This window comes from Phasianus colchicus, chromosome 7 (genome assembly GCF_987193195.1).
Source record: "Phasianus colchicus chromosome 7, bPhaCol1.hap1.1, whole genome shotgun sequence".
NCBI classification, from domain to species: domain Eukaryota; kingdom Metazoa; phylum Chordata; class Aves; order Galliformes; family Phasianidae; genus Phasianus; species Phasianus colchicus.
The window spans coordinates 15,105,611-15,116,519 of record NC_143442.1 but is presented as its reverse complement, the minus strand read 5'-3'; the positions used below and the strand labels follow the sequence as shown (position 1 = coordinate 15,116,519).

At 62.1% G+C, this 10,909-nt stretch overlaps 3 protein-coding genes across 9 annotated transcripts; 2 read left to right on the top strand and 1 right to left on the bottom strand.

Annotated features, from left to right (window-relative positions):
• The first annotated feature begins 659 nt into the window (after positions 1-659).
• Positions 660-4,075, top strand: LOC149917234 (tubulin alpha-5 chain). Its single transcript, XM_031599608.2, has 4 exons — positions 660-787; positions 1,514-1,736; positions 2,181-2,329; positions 2,528-4,075. Exons 1-4 carry the CDS (start codon positions 689-691, stop codon positions 3,497-3,499), a joined length of 1,443 nt encoding a protein of 480 aa, XP_031455468.2. The 5' UTR covers positions 660-688; the 3' UTR covers positions 3,500-4,075.
• Positions 4,076-4,510: 435 nt separating this feature from the next.
• Positions 4,511-6,517, bottom strand: STK16 (serine/threonine kinase 16). 3 transcript variants are annotated; one of them, XM_031599610.2, is made up of 7 exons: positions 6,360-6,517; positions 5,949-6,168; positions 5,746-5,879; positions 5,552-5,672; positions 5,384-5,479; positions 5,193-5,314; positions 4,849-5,123 (listed from the first exon to the last, which is right to left on the bottom strand). In XM_031599610.2, exons 1-7 carry the CDS (start codon positions 6,443-6,445, stop codon positions 4,985-4,987), a joined length of 918 nt encoding a protein of 305 aa, XP_031455470.1. In that variant the 5' UTR covers positions 6,446-6,517; the 3' UTR covers positions 4,849-4,984. The 3 variants fall into 3 exon arrangements, with proteins under 3 accessions (XP_089999945.1, XP_031455470.1, XP_031455471.1); XM_031599611.2 differs by having other exon boundaries at positions 6,397-6,509; XM_090143819.1 differs by lacking the exon at positions 5,193-5,314 and having other exon boundaries at positions 4,511-5,123.
• An 85-nt stretch (positions 6,518-6,602) lies between these two features.
• GLB1L (galactosidase beta 1 like) lies at positions 6,603-10,708 on the top strand. Of its 5 annotated transcripts, none has more exons than XM_090143815.1 (17): positions 6,606-6,769; positions 6,883-7,055; positions 7,140-7,290; positions 7,373-7,433; positions 7,637-7,731; positions 7,805-7,985; positions 8,072-8,130; positions 8,208-8,329; positions 8,458-8,498; positions 8,735-8,853; positions 9,002-9,076; positions 9,156-9,245; positions 9,346-9,459; positions 9,697-9,828; positions 10,189-10,273; positions 10,332-10,404; positions 10,476-10,708. In XM_090143815.1, the coding sequence occupies exons 1-16, from the start codon at positions 6,716-6,718 to the stop codon at positions 10,382-10,384; spliced, it is 1,605 nt and encodes a 534-aa protein (XP_089999941.1). In that variant the 5' UTR covers positions 6,606-6,715; the 3' UTR covers positions 10,385-10,404; positions 10,476-10,708. The 5 variants fall into 5 exon arrangements, with proteins under 5 accessions (XP_031455466.2, XP_089999940.1, XP_089999941.1 ...); XM_090143816.1 differs by having other exon boundaries at positions 10,457-10,593; XM_031599606.2 differs by having other exon boundaries at positions 6,603-6,769; positions 9,210-9,245; positions 10,189-10,404.
• The last annotated feature ends 201 nt before the right edge of the window (positions 10,709-10,909 follow it).

The window sequence follows — 10,909 nt, the reverse complement described above, 5'->3', positions numbered from 1 at the left end:
GAGTGCTGGAGCAGGGCCAGGCACAGCCTCACTGCGCAGAGCAGCTCCTGGCACTGCTCCTCGTGTCTGTGACCAGAGTCCTCAGCACAGGACTGAGCCATACCAGCTGCTTGGGGTGAAACAGCTGTCCGTCATGCTGGGCACTGCTTCCAACAGCTCCTGAGATCTGAGCACTGGGCAAGGAAGGACCCTTCTCCCCCAAGAGTAATTCTACTGCTTTGATACCATCTCCCTGTGCCCTCAAAGTGACCTGACTGCTGCCAGAAGCACACAGTGGTTGCATTTGTGTGTCCTGTTACTTTTTTTTCTGAAGGTTATCCTGCACTTCTGAACTACACATCCCTGTAGGGAGGACCCAGCAGTGCCCCTTACCATGCACAGCAGAACCCATAGCTTGCGGGGAGCTGTAGATCCCAACAGAACCTGCAGTGAGGGGAGGCTGGTGGGGGGACAGTTGAAGACATGTGTGCTCCATTCTGTGGCTGATCCTCACAGGCCTGCATCGCGCTCCTGATACCACGGTTTCCCTACTGGAGGCAGAGGGAGAGCTACCCTAGCCCCGGCACTTTAGTGTTTCTCATCCCCTCTGCCAACTGCGCAGAGACTCAAACACACTCCAGCTACCTTCCTAGGAGGCCCTCCCTCCCCAAATAAAGGGGCGTGGCGCCAGCAGGCCCCTCCCCCCTATATGAGGTTCGCTGCGGCGGGGATTGCCGCAGCCGCAGCTTCACACCGAGCTCCGCCGCACCGAGCAACCGGGACAGCCCGGGCCCGCAGCCGCAGCATGGTGAGTGCAGGCCGTGCACCGCGCACTGGGCACGGCGGAGGGAGGGAGCCCGGACAGCCGTCCCGGTAGCGGAGGGGGGAGGCATGGCAGAGCCGCTGCGACGCAGCCCTTGCTTACCCACCGTGACCTTGGGCAGCCCCACCGGCCCCTGCACGGGGGCTACGTGCCCCTGCCGGCCCCTCCCACCTGACAACCCGGGGGGCCCCGGTGTCCCCCAGCCGCCGCAGTGGGTTGCGTAGCGGGGGTGACCCCTTCGGTGGCGTCCGGTGCCCGACGGCCGCGGACGGACGGGGACAGCTGCCGGGGAGAGGGAAAGCACGGGCCGGGCACCGGGGGCGCGGGCAGGGTGCGCGGCGGAGCTCCCCCCCGCTGCAACGGGCCGCCCCGCCGGGGTTGCCAGAGTAGGGCGGCGGGTTCGCTCCGGTCCGACGGATTCCGGCCGCTCTCGCAGGGTGCGGGCAGCGGCGGTGCGGGCCGGGGCCGATGACCAAAGCGGGTGATGGGCTCAGCCGTCGGGCCCGGGGCTATATTTAGCGGCACGGTGCCCTTCGTGTCGCCGGGATGAGCCTGTCGCTGTCCCTCCCGGCAGCTGCAATCCTGGCGCACCCCCAGCCCTGCCCGCAGCGATGCTGCGCGGGGGCACCGTCCCAGGCAGGTTTTGCAGCGCAGGGCTGGCCCCTAGCCCTCAGCGATGCCCGATCTCTGATCCTGCCTCCCCCTCCGCAGCGTGAGTGCATCTCCGTCCACGTCGGCCAGGCCGGCGTCCAGATGGGCAACACCTGCTGGGAGCTGTACTGCCTGGAGCATGGCATCCAGCCTGACGGGCAGATGCCCAGCGACAAGACCATCGGTGGAGGGGATGACTCTTTCACCACCTTCTTCTGTGAGACCGGCGCCGGGAAGCACGTCCCGCGGGCCATCTTTGTGGACCTGGAGCCCACTGTGATCGGTGAGTGCTGAGCTTGGGGTGTGCAGTACGGGGTGCAGCCCCGGGGCAGGCAGCAAGCAACCGGTGCATGCATTCCTGCTTCCTGCACCAGGTGTAACCCCGAGAGAAACCACAAGCCTCCACACCAGCTGTTGTTACTGGAATGTCCTAGAGGCAGCGGTGCTGGTAGTCTCTGTATGTGCATGGAGAGAAACCAGCCCGACCGGCACTGCGGCTCTGGCTGTGTCACAGTGGCCAGGCAGCTCCCAGTGAGTGGGAGAAGCTGAGCTCCCGTGCAGGGAGGTGGCAGCAGACTCCGCTGGCAGAGAAACCTGGCACCTGCACGGCCCCACTGACGTACGGTCCTGGCAGGTGGAATGGGAGTAGAACGAGGGATGGGCACTTGGCTGCTTGGCAGCCAGCTCAAAGACTTCACCGCCCTCAACCTCCTTTGCTCTCTCCTAGATGAGGTGCGGGCTGGGATCTACCGGCAACTCTTCCACCCTGAGCAACTCATCACTGGCAAGGAAGATGCTGCCAACAACTATGCCCGTGGGCACTACACCATTGGCAAGGAGATCATTGACCAAGTGCTGGACAGGATCCGGAAGCTGGTGGGTAACCGCAAAATGGGATCGTATATCTCTGGCTGGGCTTGGTCGTAGTGCTGGGCTCAGAGCCTGACTGTGCCAAAAGAGGGATTTGCAGCTGTCCATGGCAGGGATGGAACAAATCCTGAAGGACTTCGAGAGTCAGATGTTGACAAGAATATCTGTTGCAGAGAAATCTCATATGTTTTTCTCTCTCTGCAGGCTGACCAGTGCACGGGTCTCCAAGGCTTCCTCGTTTTCCACAGTTTTGGAGGTGGCACTGGCTCAGGATTCACCTCCCTGCTGATGGAACGACTCTCCGTTGACTATGGCAAGAAGTCCAAGCTTGAGTTCTCCATCTACCCAGCCCCACAGGTCTCCACCGCCGTGGTGGAGCCCTACAACTCCATCCTCACCACCCACACGACCCTGGAGCACTCGGACTGTGCCTTCATGGTGGACAACGAGGCCATCTACGACATCTGCCGCAGGAACCTGGACATCGAGCGCCCAACCTACACCAACCTCAACCGCCTCATCAGCCAGATTGTCTCCTCCATTACTGCCTCTCTGAGGTTCGATGGGGCACTCAATGTTGACCTCACTGAGTTCCAGACCAACCTGGTGCCCTACCCTCGCATCCACTTCCCCCTGGCTACCTACGCCCCTGTCATCTCTGCAGAAAAAGCCTACCATGAGCAGCTGTCGGTGGCCGAGATCACCAACTCGTGCTTTGAGCCGGCCAACCAGATGGTGAAGTGCGACCCTCGGCACGGCAAGTACATGGCGTGCTGCCTGCTGTACCGCGGGGACGTGGTGCCCAAGGACGTCAACGCCGCCATCGCCACCATCAAGACCAAGCGCAGCATCCAGTTTGTGGACTGGTGCCCAACTGGTTTCAAGGTGGGCATCAACTACCAGCCGCCCACGGTGGTGCCGGGGGGAGACCTGGCCAAGGTGCAGCGCGCCGTCTGCATGCTGAGCAACACCACGGCCATCGCCGAGGCCTGGGCGCGCCTGGACCACAAGTTCGACCTGATGTACGCCAAGCGCGCCTTCGTGCACTGGTACGTGGGCGAGGGCATGGAGGAGGGGGAGTTCTCCGAGGCGCGGGAGGACATGGCCGCCCTGGAGAAGGATTACGAGGAGGTGGGCCTGGACTCCTATGAGGATGAAGAGGAGGGCGAGGAGTAGAGCGGCCGCCTGGTGGAGGACCGTGCTGCTTTTCCTGTGTCACCTGCAGAAACCCATTGCAATAAATCATTTGAGAACTTCCGTGTCTCCCAGTGACCCCCCGGCTGTGCTGGTTTCTTGCCAGGTCAGGTGTGTGGTGCGTGCTTCAGTGCTACTGCTGCTGCTGCTATGCTTCCTCCCTGCGTGCTCTGCTCCTGCTCCAGCTTGCTTCCCACACAGGTAAGAGACCCTGGGACTGCAGTGCTCATCCCACACTGCTTGCCATCCAGGCAGGGTGGGTACCGCCGCCTCCTGTGAATAACCCTGCATCCTGCTTGGAGTCCTGAGGAGCAGATTCAGCCTGAGCAGGGAAAACTGTGGCTGCTGAAACATCTCCATGTGTGCAGCCAGTGGAGTAGGTGGGCTTGTCAGAAAGATGAGTGGTTGGAGTGTTGGGAAAAGCCCAGGGCATGTCCGAGCTCTGCAGTGCAGTGGGTGCACACTGAGGGCATCTGGCGTGGCATGAATCCCTGTGACTGTTTTACTACTGTGTTGTGGTGAGAGGATTAAAGGAGGGGAATGCTCCCTATGAAACCACTTGGCTGCCTCTCTTTCTTTCCCTGCTGCGGGCAGCCCAACAGCTGTGTGTCTGCTGCACCCCTCCAGCTGCTGATGCTCATAGTGCCATCCCAAGGCTGTCTTTGTCCCCCTGCAGCAGAGCTGCTGCCCCTTTTACATCCAGGTGCTGGGCTCTGCCTGTGCCTTGCGCAGTGCATGCTGCGTGAGCCCCTTTCCTGCACTGCACTGCTCCCGAGAGCCTGCACAGCAGTGCTCTGCAGCAGGGCTTAGCTGTAACCACAGACGGATTTGTCACACTGGGGCCAGAGATTAACTTTCTCTGCTTAACGCTAATGCTGCAGCTGCATGCAGCCATGGAGCTGTCCTCCCCCACTATTCCCCTTCAGCAACGCCTGGCTGTGCCTGGCTGCTTGGCCCCGGCTGTGTGCCCCGCTCACCCCATGTCCAGGAGGACAGAGAACACCGTGCACACCTCTGCAAGAACACCTTTATTCAAAACACGAGGCAATGTGGGTACCAGGGCAGTGGGCGCTGAGCCCCGCCTGCCCCTGCCTTGCTCCAGCAGCACAAGCCCGGGCCCAGCTGCAGCCATACCCTGGGGCAGGAGATACCTGCCGCCCTGCAGGCTCAGAGCGGGCAGCGAGGCCTTGCCCTCAGCAGCAGGGCACACGTGCCAGTCCTGCAGCCTAGTGCTGGGCCGTGCTGGCCACAGCAGCCACACAGACACCAACAGCCGTGCAGGCCTCAGTGGCAGCATTCAGGGTACAAACCACTGCACCGCACACCTCCAAATGGCGAAGTCTGACTCCAAAACACCTCCAGCACGGAGCAGCTCTCCCCGGGGTGCAGAAATCCCCTCAGGAGCAGCCCTAGGGGGAAGCAGGCCCAGGGCAGCCCGATACAGCCTAGGCCAGCAATGGGCCACACTCAGATACTCGTGGTGACCTGGCCGGCTGGCATAGCCTGCAGCCCCTCCAGCTGCTGTAGGATGTCCTCGATGTTGGGCCGCTCCTGGGGGTTCACTGTCATCATGGAGGAGAGCAAGCGGTGCAAGGCAGCCGAGTACCTGTGGGGAGCGAGGGGTCAGCACGGCCCTGTCATGGGGAGCAGGGCCCACCCATCTCCAGAGCCTCACCTGGAAGTTGTGGGGATGGTGATGGGGTTCTGCACCGCCAGGGCCACGCTGTCACCCTTCTGAAAGATGGCATCGTAGGGGCCCTCCCCGAACATCATGCAGTATAGCACACAGCCTAGAGACTGCAGTGTAGCCATTAGAGTGGCCCCTTACCCCACAGTTTGGGGTGTGGGGGGTGGCTGTGTCCTCACCCAAATATCCGTGCGCTCATCAATGACGCACTGGCTGGGCACTGTGAAGAGCTCAGGGGCACGGTAGGAGATAGTGCAGCGCTGGGCAGCCCAGTCCTGCAGAGAGGCAGAGCGGACGCAGGGCTGGTGGCAGCGGGACAATCCCCTCCCCCCAGGATGGGCACCCACCTGCACAGCCATGGCCTCCCGAGAGTTGGTGACTTCCATGCGGGCCCGGTTCATGGAGCCCAGGTCCATCAGAATAGGCTGGTCATCCTCATCCAGCAGCACATTGGTGGGCTTGAGGTCCCTGCAGTGGGAGGGGGACATCACCAAGCGCCCTCTAGAAGTCTGCTGCCCTCACCTCTGGCCAAGGACCCCACCTGTGTGCGTAGCCCTTGCTGTGAATGGCCTGCAGCCCGCTGCAGATGCCGTGGAGGATAAGAAGGATGCGCTGCTCTGGCATGAAGCTTCCTTTCTCCCGCAGCGCTTCCACCTCGCTCCACAGGGTCCCCCCCTGGCAAAGACACACAGCTGGCGGTCACCGCGACCCTGCGTGGCATGGGGCCGAGGGCCACCCCCTCACCTTCACGTAGGGCAGGAGCAGCCAGGCCTCGTGCTTGGCACCCTTCTCCACCAGGCAGTGGGCCTCCAGGCGCAGAATGTTGGGGTGTTGGAAGAGGTTGTGCATCTCCACTTCGCGCAGGGCGGCCTGCCGGTCCTCCTTGTCGTGGCACAGGATGCGCTTCAGCGCGTAGAAGCGCCCGTCCCGCAGCCCCTCCACCAGGTCCACGTAGCTGAAGCCCCTGCGGGGGAGCAGAGCGCCGTGTGGGGATGGCAGCCGTGCCCAAACATCCCCTCCATACACGAGCACCTCTCCCAAATTCCTGACTATCCATCCCCTCCGTGCCCCGACCACCCCTTACGCCCCACCTTCTCCGCGCCCCAGGCATCCCACCCCGCGCCCCGTTATCCCCAGCCTCCCGTCCCGCCGCACCCCTCGGCCAGGCGCTGCAGCAGGAGGTACCGCGCACCCCCCAGGCTGACGGTGCCGCGGGAACAGACGCACAGCGCCTGCCCCATCGTCCGCGCGCGTCATCGCCCGCCGCCGCGCGTCACCGCCGCGTCACCCGCCGGCACCAAGGGGGCGGGGCGTCGCCGAAGTGGGCGTGGTCTGCACGTAGCGGGCGTGGTCTGGTGGGAGTGGGCGCGGCGTGCCGCGAGGGGCGGAATGCGGCGCCGCGGGGCGGTGCCGTTCGGACCGTGCCCTCATTATGAGGCCGCGGAGCTTCCGGCGGGATGCGGGTTTCTTCGCTCGTTCTGCGCTGTCCCCTCGGCCCCTGAGCCGCGGTCATGGGGCTGCCGGCCCTCGGGCTGCTGTTGGCGGCCGCGCTGCTGCGTACGGAGGTGGGTGCGGGAGGGCGGCGGGCCGGGGTCCCGTCCCGTCCTCCTCGCCCCCCGTGGGCCCGCGCTGGGGCCGGGGAGGGTCTGCCGCCCTCAGCTCTGCCCCCGTCCCGCAGGCCGCTCTCCCGGCGCGCTCCTTCCAGATCGATTTCGAGCGGGACTGCTTCCGCAAGGACGGGGCCCCGTTCCGCTACGTGTCGGGCAGCGTGCACTACGCCCGCGTCCCGCGGCCCGCCTGGCGAGACCGCCTGCTGCGGCTCTACATGGCCGGGCTGAACGCCGTGCAGGTGTAAGTGAGCCCGGCGCTGTGTGCGGAGCTCAGACGTCCCGCAGCCTCGACTGCCTTTGGTTGCCATCCCCCTTCTCCCCCCAGCTACGTCCCCTGGAACTACCACGAGCCGCAGCCGGGAGTGTACGACTTCACCGGGGATCGGGACGTGGAAGCCTTCCTGGACCTGGCGGCGGAGCTGGGGCTGCTGGTGATCCTGCGCCCGGGGCCCTACATCTGTGCCGAGTGGGAGATGGTGAGCCCCGGCCCCGCACCGGGGCTGCCAGGTGGCCCGGCTGGCCCCGCGCTCGCTGATGATGCTCTCCACGTTCCTGCAGGGCGGGCTGCCTGCCTGGCTGCTGTGGAAAGCAGACATCGTCCTGCGCTCCACTGACCCTGGTGAGCTCAGCATGTGGCTACGGCCATGGTGTCCCTTCAGGCTGTTGCCAGTCCACACGTGCTGCTCAGCCCGGCCCCAAGCATAGCTTTTTCCTTTTGCTTCTCCCTCTTCTGGGAGCCTGTAGTTCCTCCTCTGCACCCCCAGTCCCCCTCATCTCAGGGCCAGTGGCTGCGGGTTGGGGCTGAGTTGCCCCTGCCCCCAGCCTACCTGGCAGCTGTGGATGCCTGGCTCCATGTCCTCCTGCCCAAGGTTAAGCCACGGCTCTACCAGCATGGGGGGAACATCATCAGTGTGCAGGTGAGTGCTGTGGGACCCGTCATCGGGTGCCTGTCAGGACCTGGCTATATTCCACCTGGTGCCTGATTTGCAGGTGGAGAATGAATATGGGAGCTACTATGCCTGTGACCCCAGCTACCTGCAGCATCTGCTGGGCACCTTCCGGGCACTGCTGGGCCCTGAAGTGCTGCTCTTCACCACTGATGGTGCGCAGGTGGAGGAGCTGCGCTGTGGCACCCTGCAAGGGCTCTATGCCACTGTCGACTTTGGGCCAGGTGCCACTAAGAGGGAGGAGCAGATGAGATGGAGGCAGAGGTCCTGCCCCCCTTCTGCTCCGGCCTCACTTCTTTTCCCCTTGTAGACTCCAATGTGACAGAAGCATTTGGTGCCCAGCGCCACATTGAGCCGAGGGGACCACTGGTGAGGCATCATGTGAGAGGGTGGTGTGGGGTGTGTCACCCAGCTCCAGGCAGGTGACAGCCCCTGACTTCCCCCAGGTGAACTCTGAATACTACACGGGCTGGTTGGACTACTGGGGGGGCCCACATGCCAGCACCAGTGCCACACTGGTGGCTCAAGGACTCGCTGATATGCTGCAGCTGGGAGCCAATGTCAACATGCAAGTAGCCAACTTAGGGCACGACCTGGCCACCAGACCCCTCCTCTATTGGTTTTAGAGATGAGTGGGGGGCAGCAGGGTGGTCCAGGTCCATGTGGGTGCTGAATGCTCTCTGGGTTGCTACACAGGTACATGTTCCATGGGGGCACCAACTTTGCCTACTGGAGTGGTGAGTGGAGACTGGAGGAGGACATACAGGACTCTTGGCATCAGGGAGCCTTTTCCAGGCTGCTTCTCTGTCCCAGGGGGGAGGTTGGATGCTGCACCCCAGCTTGTACTCCAGAGGACTCCTTTAATCCCTGAATAGCCCTGGGTCATGTTCCCTACAATTGCATTGCCTTCAGTGTAGAGCTGGTATCCAGGTGCTAGGCTCTCCCTGCAGCTCCCATCACTTCACTTGGCCAGGAGCTGACTTCAAGGGCCAGTACAAACCAGTGACCACCAGTTACGACTATGATGCACCACTCTCAGAGGCTGGAGACCCCACGGAGAAGCTGTTTGCCATCCGCACAGTCATCAGCAAGGTGCTGAGCCTGACAGGAGGAGGGGCAGTGCTGGGTTCTGCTGCTTGCCCTGAGAAGAGGGAGCAGAGAGGGGCTAGGCAGCATCACCTCTGCACTCATTCTAGGGGAAGCCTTAACCCTGTGGGGCACCTGACAGTCTGCTGTTCAGTTCCAGCCCCTGCCAGTGGGCCCGATGCCACCCCCCACCCCCAAGTATGCCTACGGTTGGGTGACTCTACACAAGGTGAATGTCCACCTCGAGGTCTGTTAGCTGTCCTGCCTGGCCTTGCCTGGCTGCCCAGCTCCCATCCCTGTCTTTGCAGTATGCTGATCTCCTGGACGTCTTGGATGTACTGTCCCCCTCTGGGCCCATCCAGAGCCAGTTCCCACTCATCTTTGAGACAGTAAAGCAGGTGGGTGCCCTGGAGCAGGAAGGTTACGGGAGGAGACATTCTAGAGTAGAAGAATGGGGCTCATCACTAGCCTTACTTCCCTTTCTGTGCTGCCTGACAGGCCCACGGCTTCATGCTGTACCGCACACAGCTGCCCCGTGACATCCTGGCCCCAGCCACACTGAGCGCTCCTCCCCATAGCATCTGTGATCGTGGCTATGTGATGCTGCAGAAGGTGAGAGAGCAAGGGTGCTTCTTGGGAGAGATGTGCTTGGGAGAGATGGGGATTGGGGCAGCACACTGACTGAGAGCCTCATTGAAGTCCTGAGGGCACTCTGCTGGCCCATTTGTGTCCCCTCTGGTGTGGAGAAGGCAGTGGGATGCTAAACTAGCAGGCTGCTAGCAGTGCTTGTGGTGAGACCAGAGCGTGGGACTGGGATGCAGTAGGGCAGCAGTGACCCTATGGCTGCAGGAATACCAGGGAACGCTGGAGCGGGACGGTCAGACAGAGCTGCGTGTGAAAGGCAAGGCAGGGGACACATTGGATGTGCTTCTGGAGAACATGGGCAGGATCAGCTTTGGGGCGAACTTCAGTGACTTCAAGGTGAGGAGAGAGGGCCTCAGGGCTGCTCCATGCAAATGGCGTGGGCACGTGTGGCCAAACACCCCCTCTTGCCCTCAGCCATGGTGACAACACCTCAAACCCTGCTACCTGGTTAATCCCCCCTTCTTACCCACACACCCACTGGTTTAGCCCTGGGCAGGTGGCAAACCCTTTGGGATAAAGCAGTGAGATTGGCATCCCCCTTTCCTGCTGCTGTGGCAGCCAAGGCTACGCAGCCTGTCTGAGGGGATCCCATCCCACATCCACTGTTAAGGGGGAGATGTGTGCTTGGGCTGTATGCTGCATCTTTCTGCCTAGAGCAGACCCTGCTTCCCCATTTTTCCTTTTGCTCCATTTCAGGGCTTGCTGGGGAACCTCTCTTTGGACTCCAGACCACTCAGAAAGTGGCTCATCTACCCCTTGGCCATAGATGCTGCCATCCAGCAGGGCTGGCCCCATGCTGCCTTGCCTAAATCAAGCTGCAGGGGCAGAGCAGGGCCAGCCTTCTACACAGGGACCTTTGAGACCCCCGGCATTGCCTGGGACACCTTTGTGAAATTCCCAGGTTGGAGCAAGGTAAGCCTGCACAGAGTTAGGAGACAGGATGAGGATGGAGAGCATGGCTCAGTCTCATCTCCATTTCCCAGGGCCAGCTGTGGATAAATGGCTTCAACCTGGGCCGGTACTGGCCCCATCAAGGACCCCAGCAAACCCTCTTTGTGCCTGGCTCGATACTGCGTGTTGGCTGCCCCAACAACATCACGGTGCTGGAGCTAGAGGGGGCACCCCCCAACCCCTTCCTGCTCTTCCTTGACCAACCCCTTTTCAACAGGACCTTCAACCATAGCCCCATGGACAAAGAATAAACACAGGTCTGCCAGGCACTGTCACTGCTTCTCACTGTGCCTGCAGGGATTGCAGGGGGCTGGTGAAGAACTGTAGGTCTGGTTGGTGCTTAGGAAAAAGGTACAGCCCAGCAGAGACGGCCAAAGTTGGCTGCTTTGGAGCCAGGCAGGGTCTGTACTAGGAAAGGAGCCCAGAATCAGCTTGTTTTCCATTAATACTTGAACTCATCCTGAAT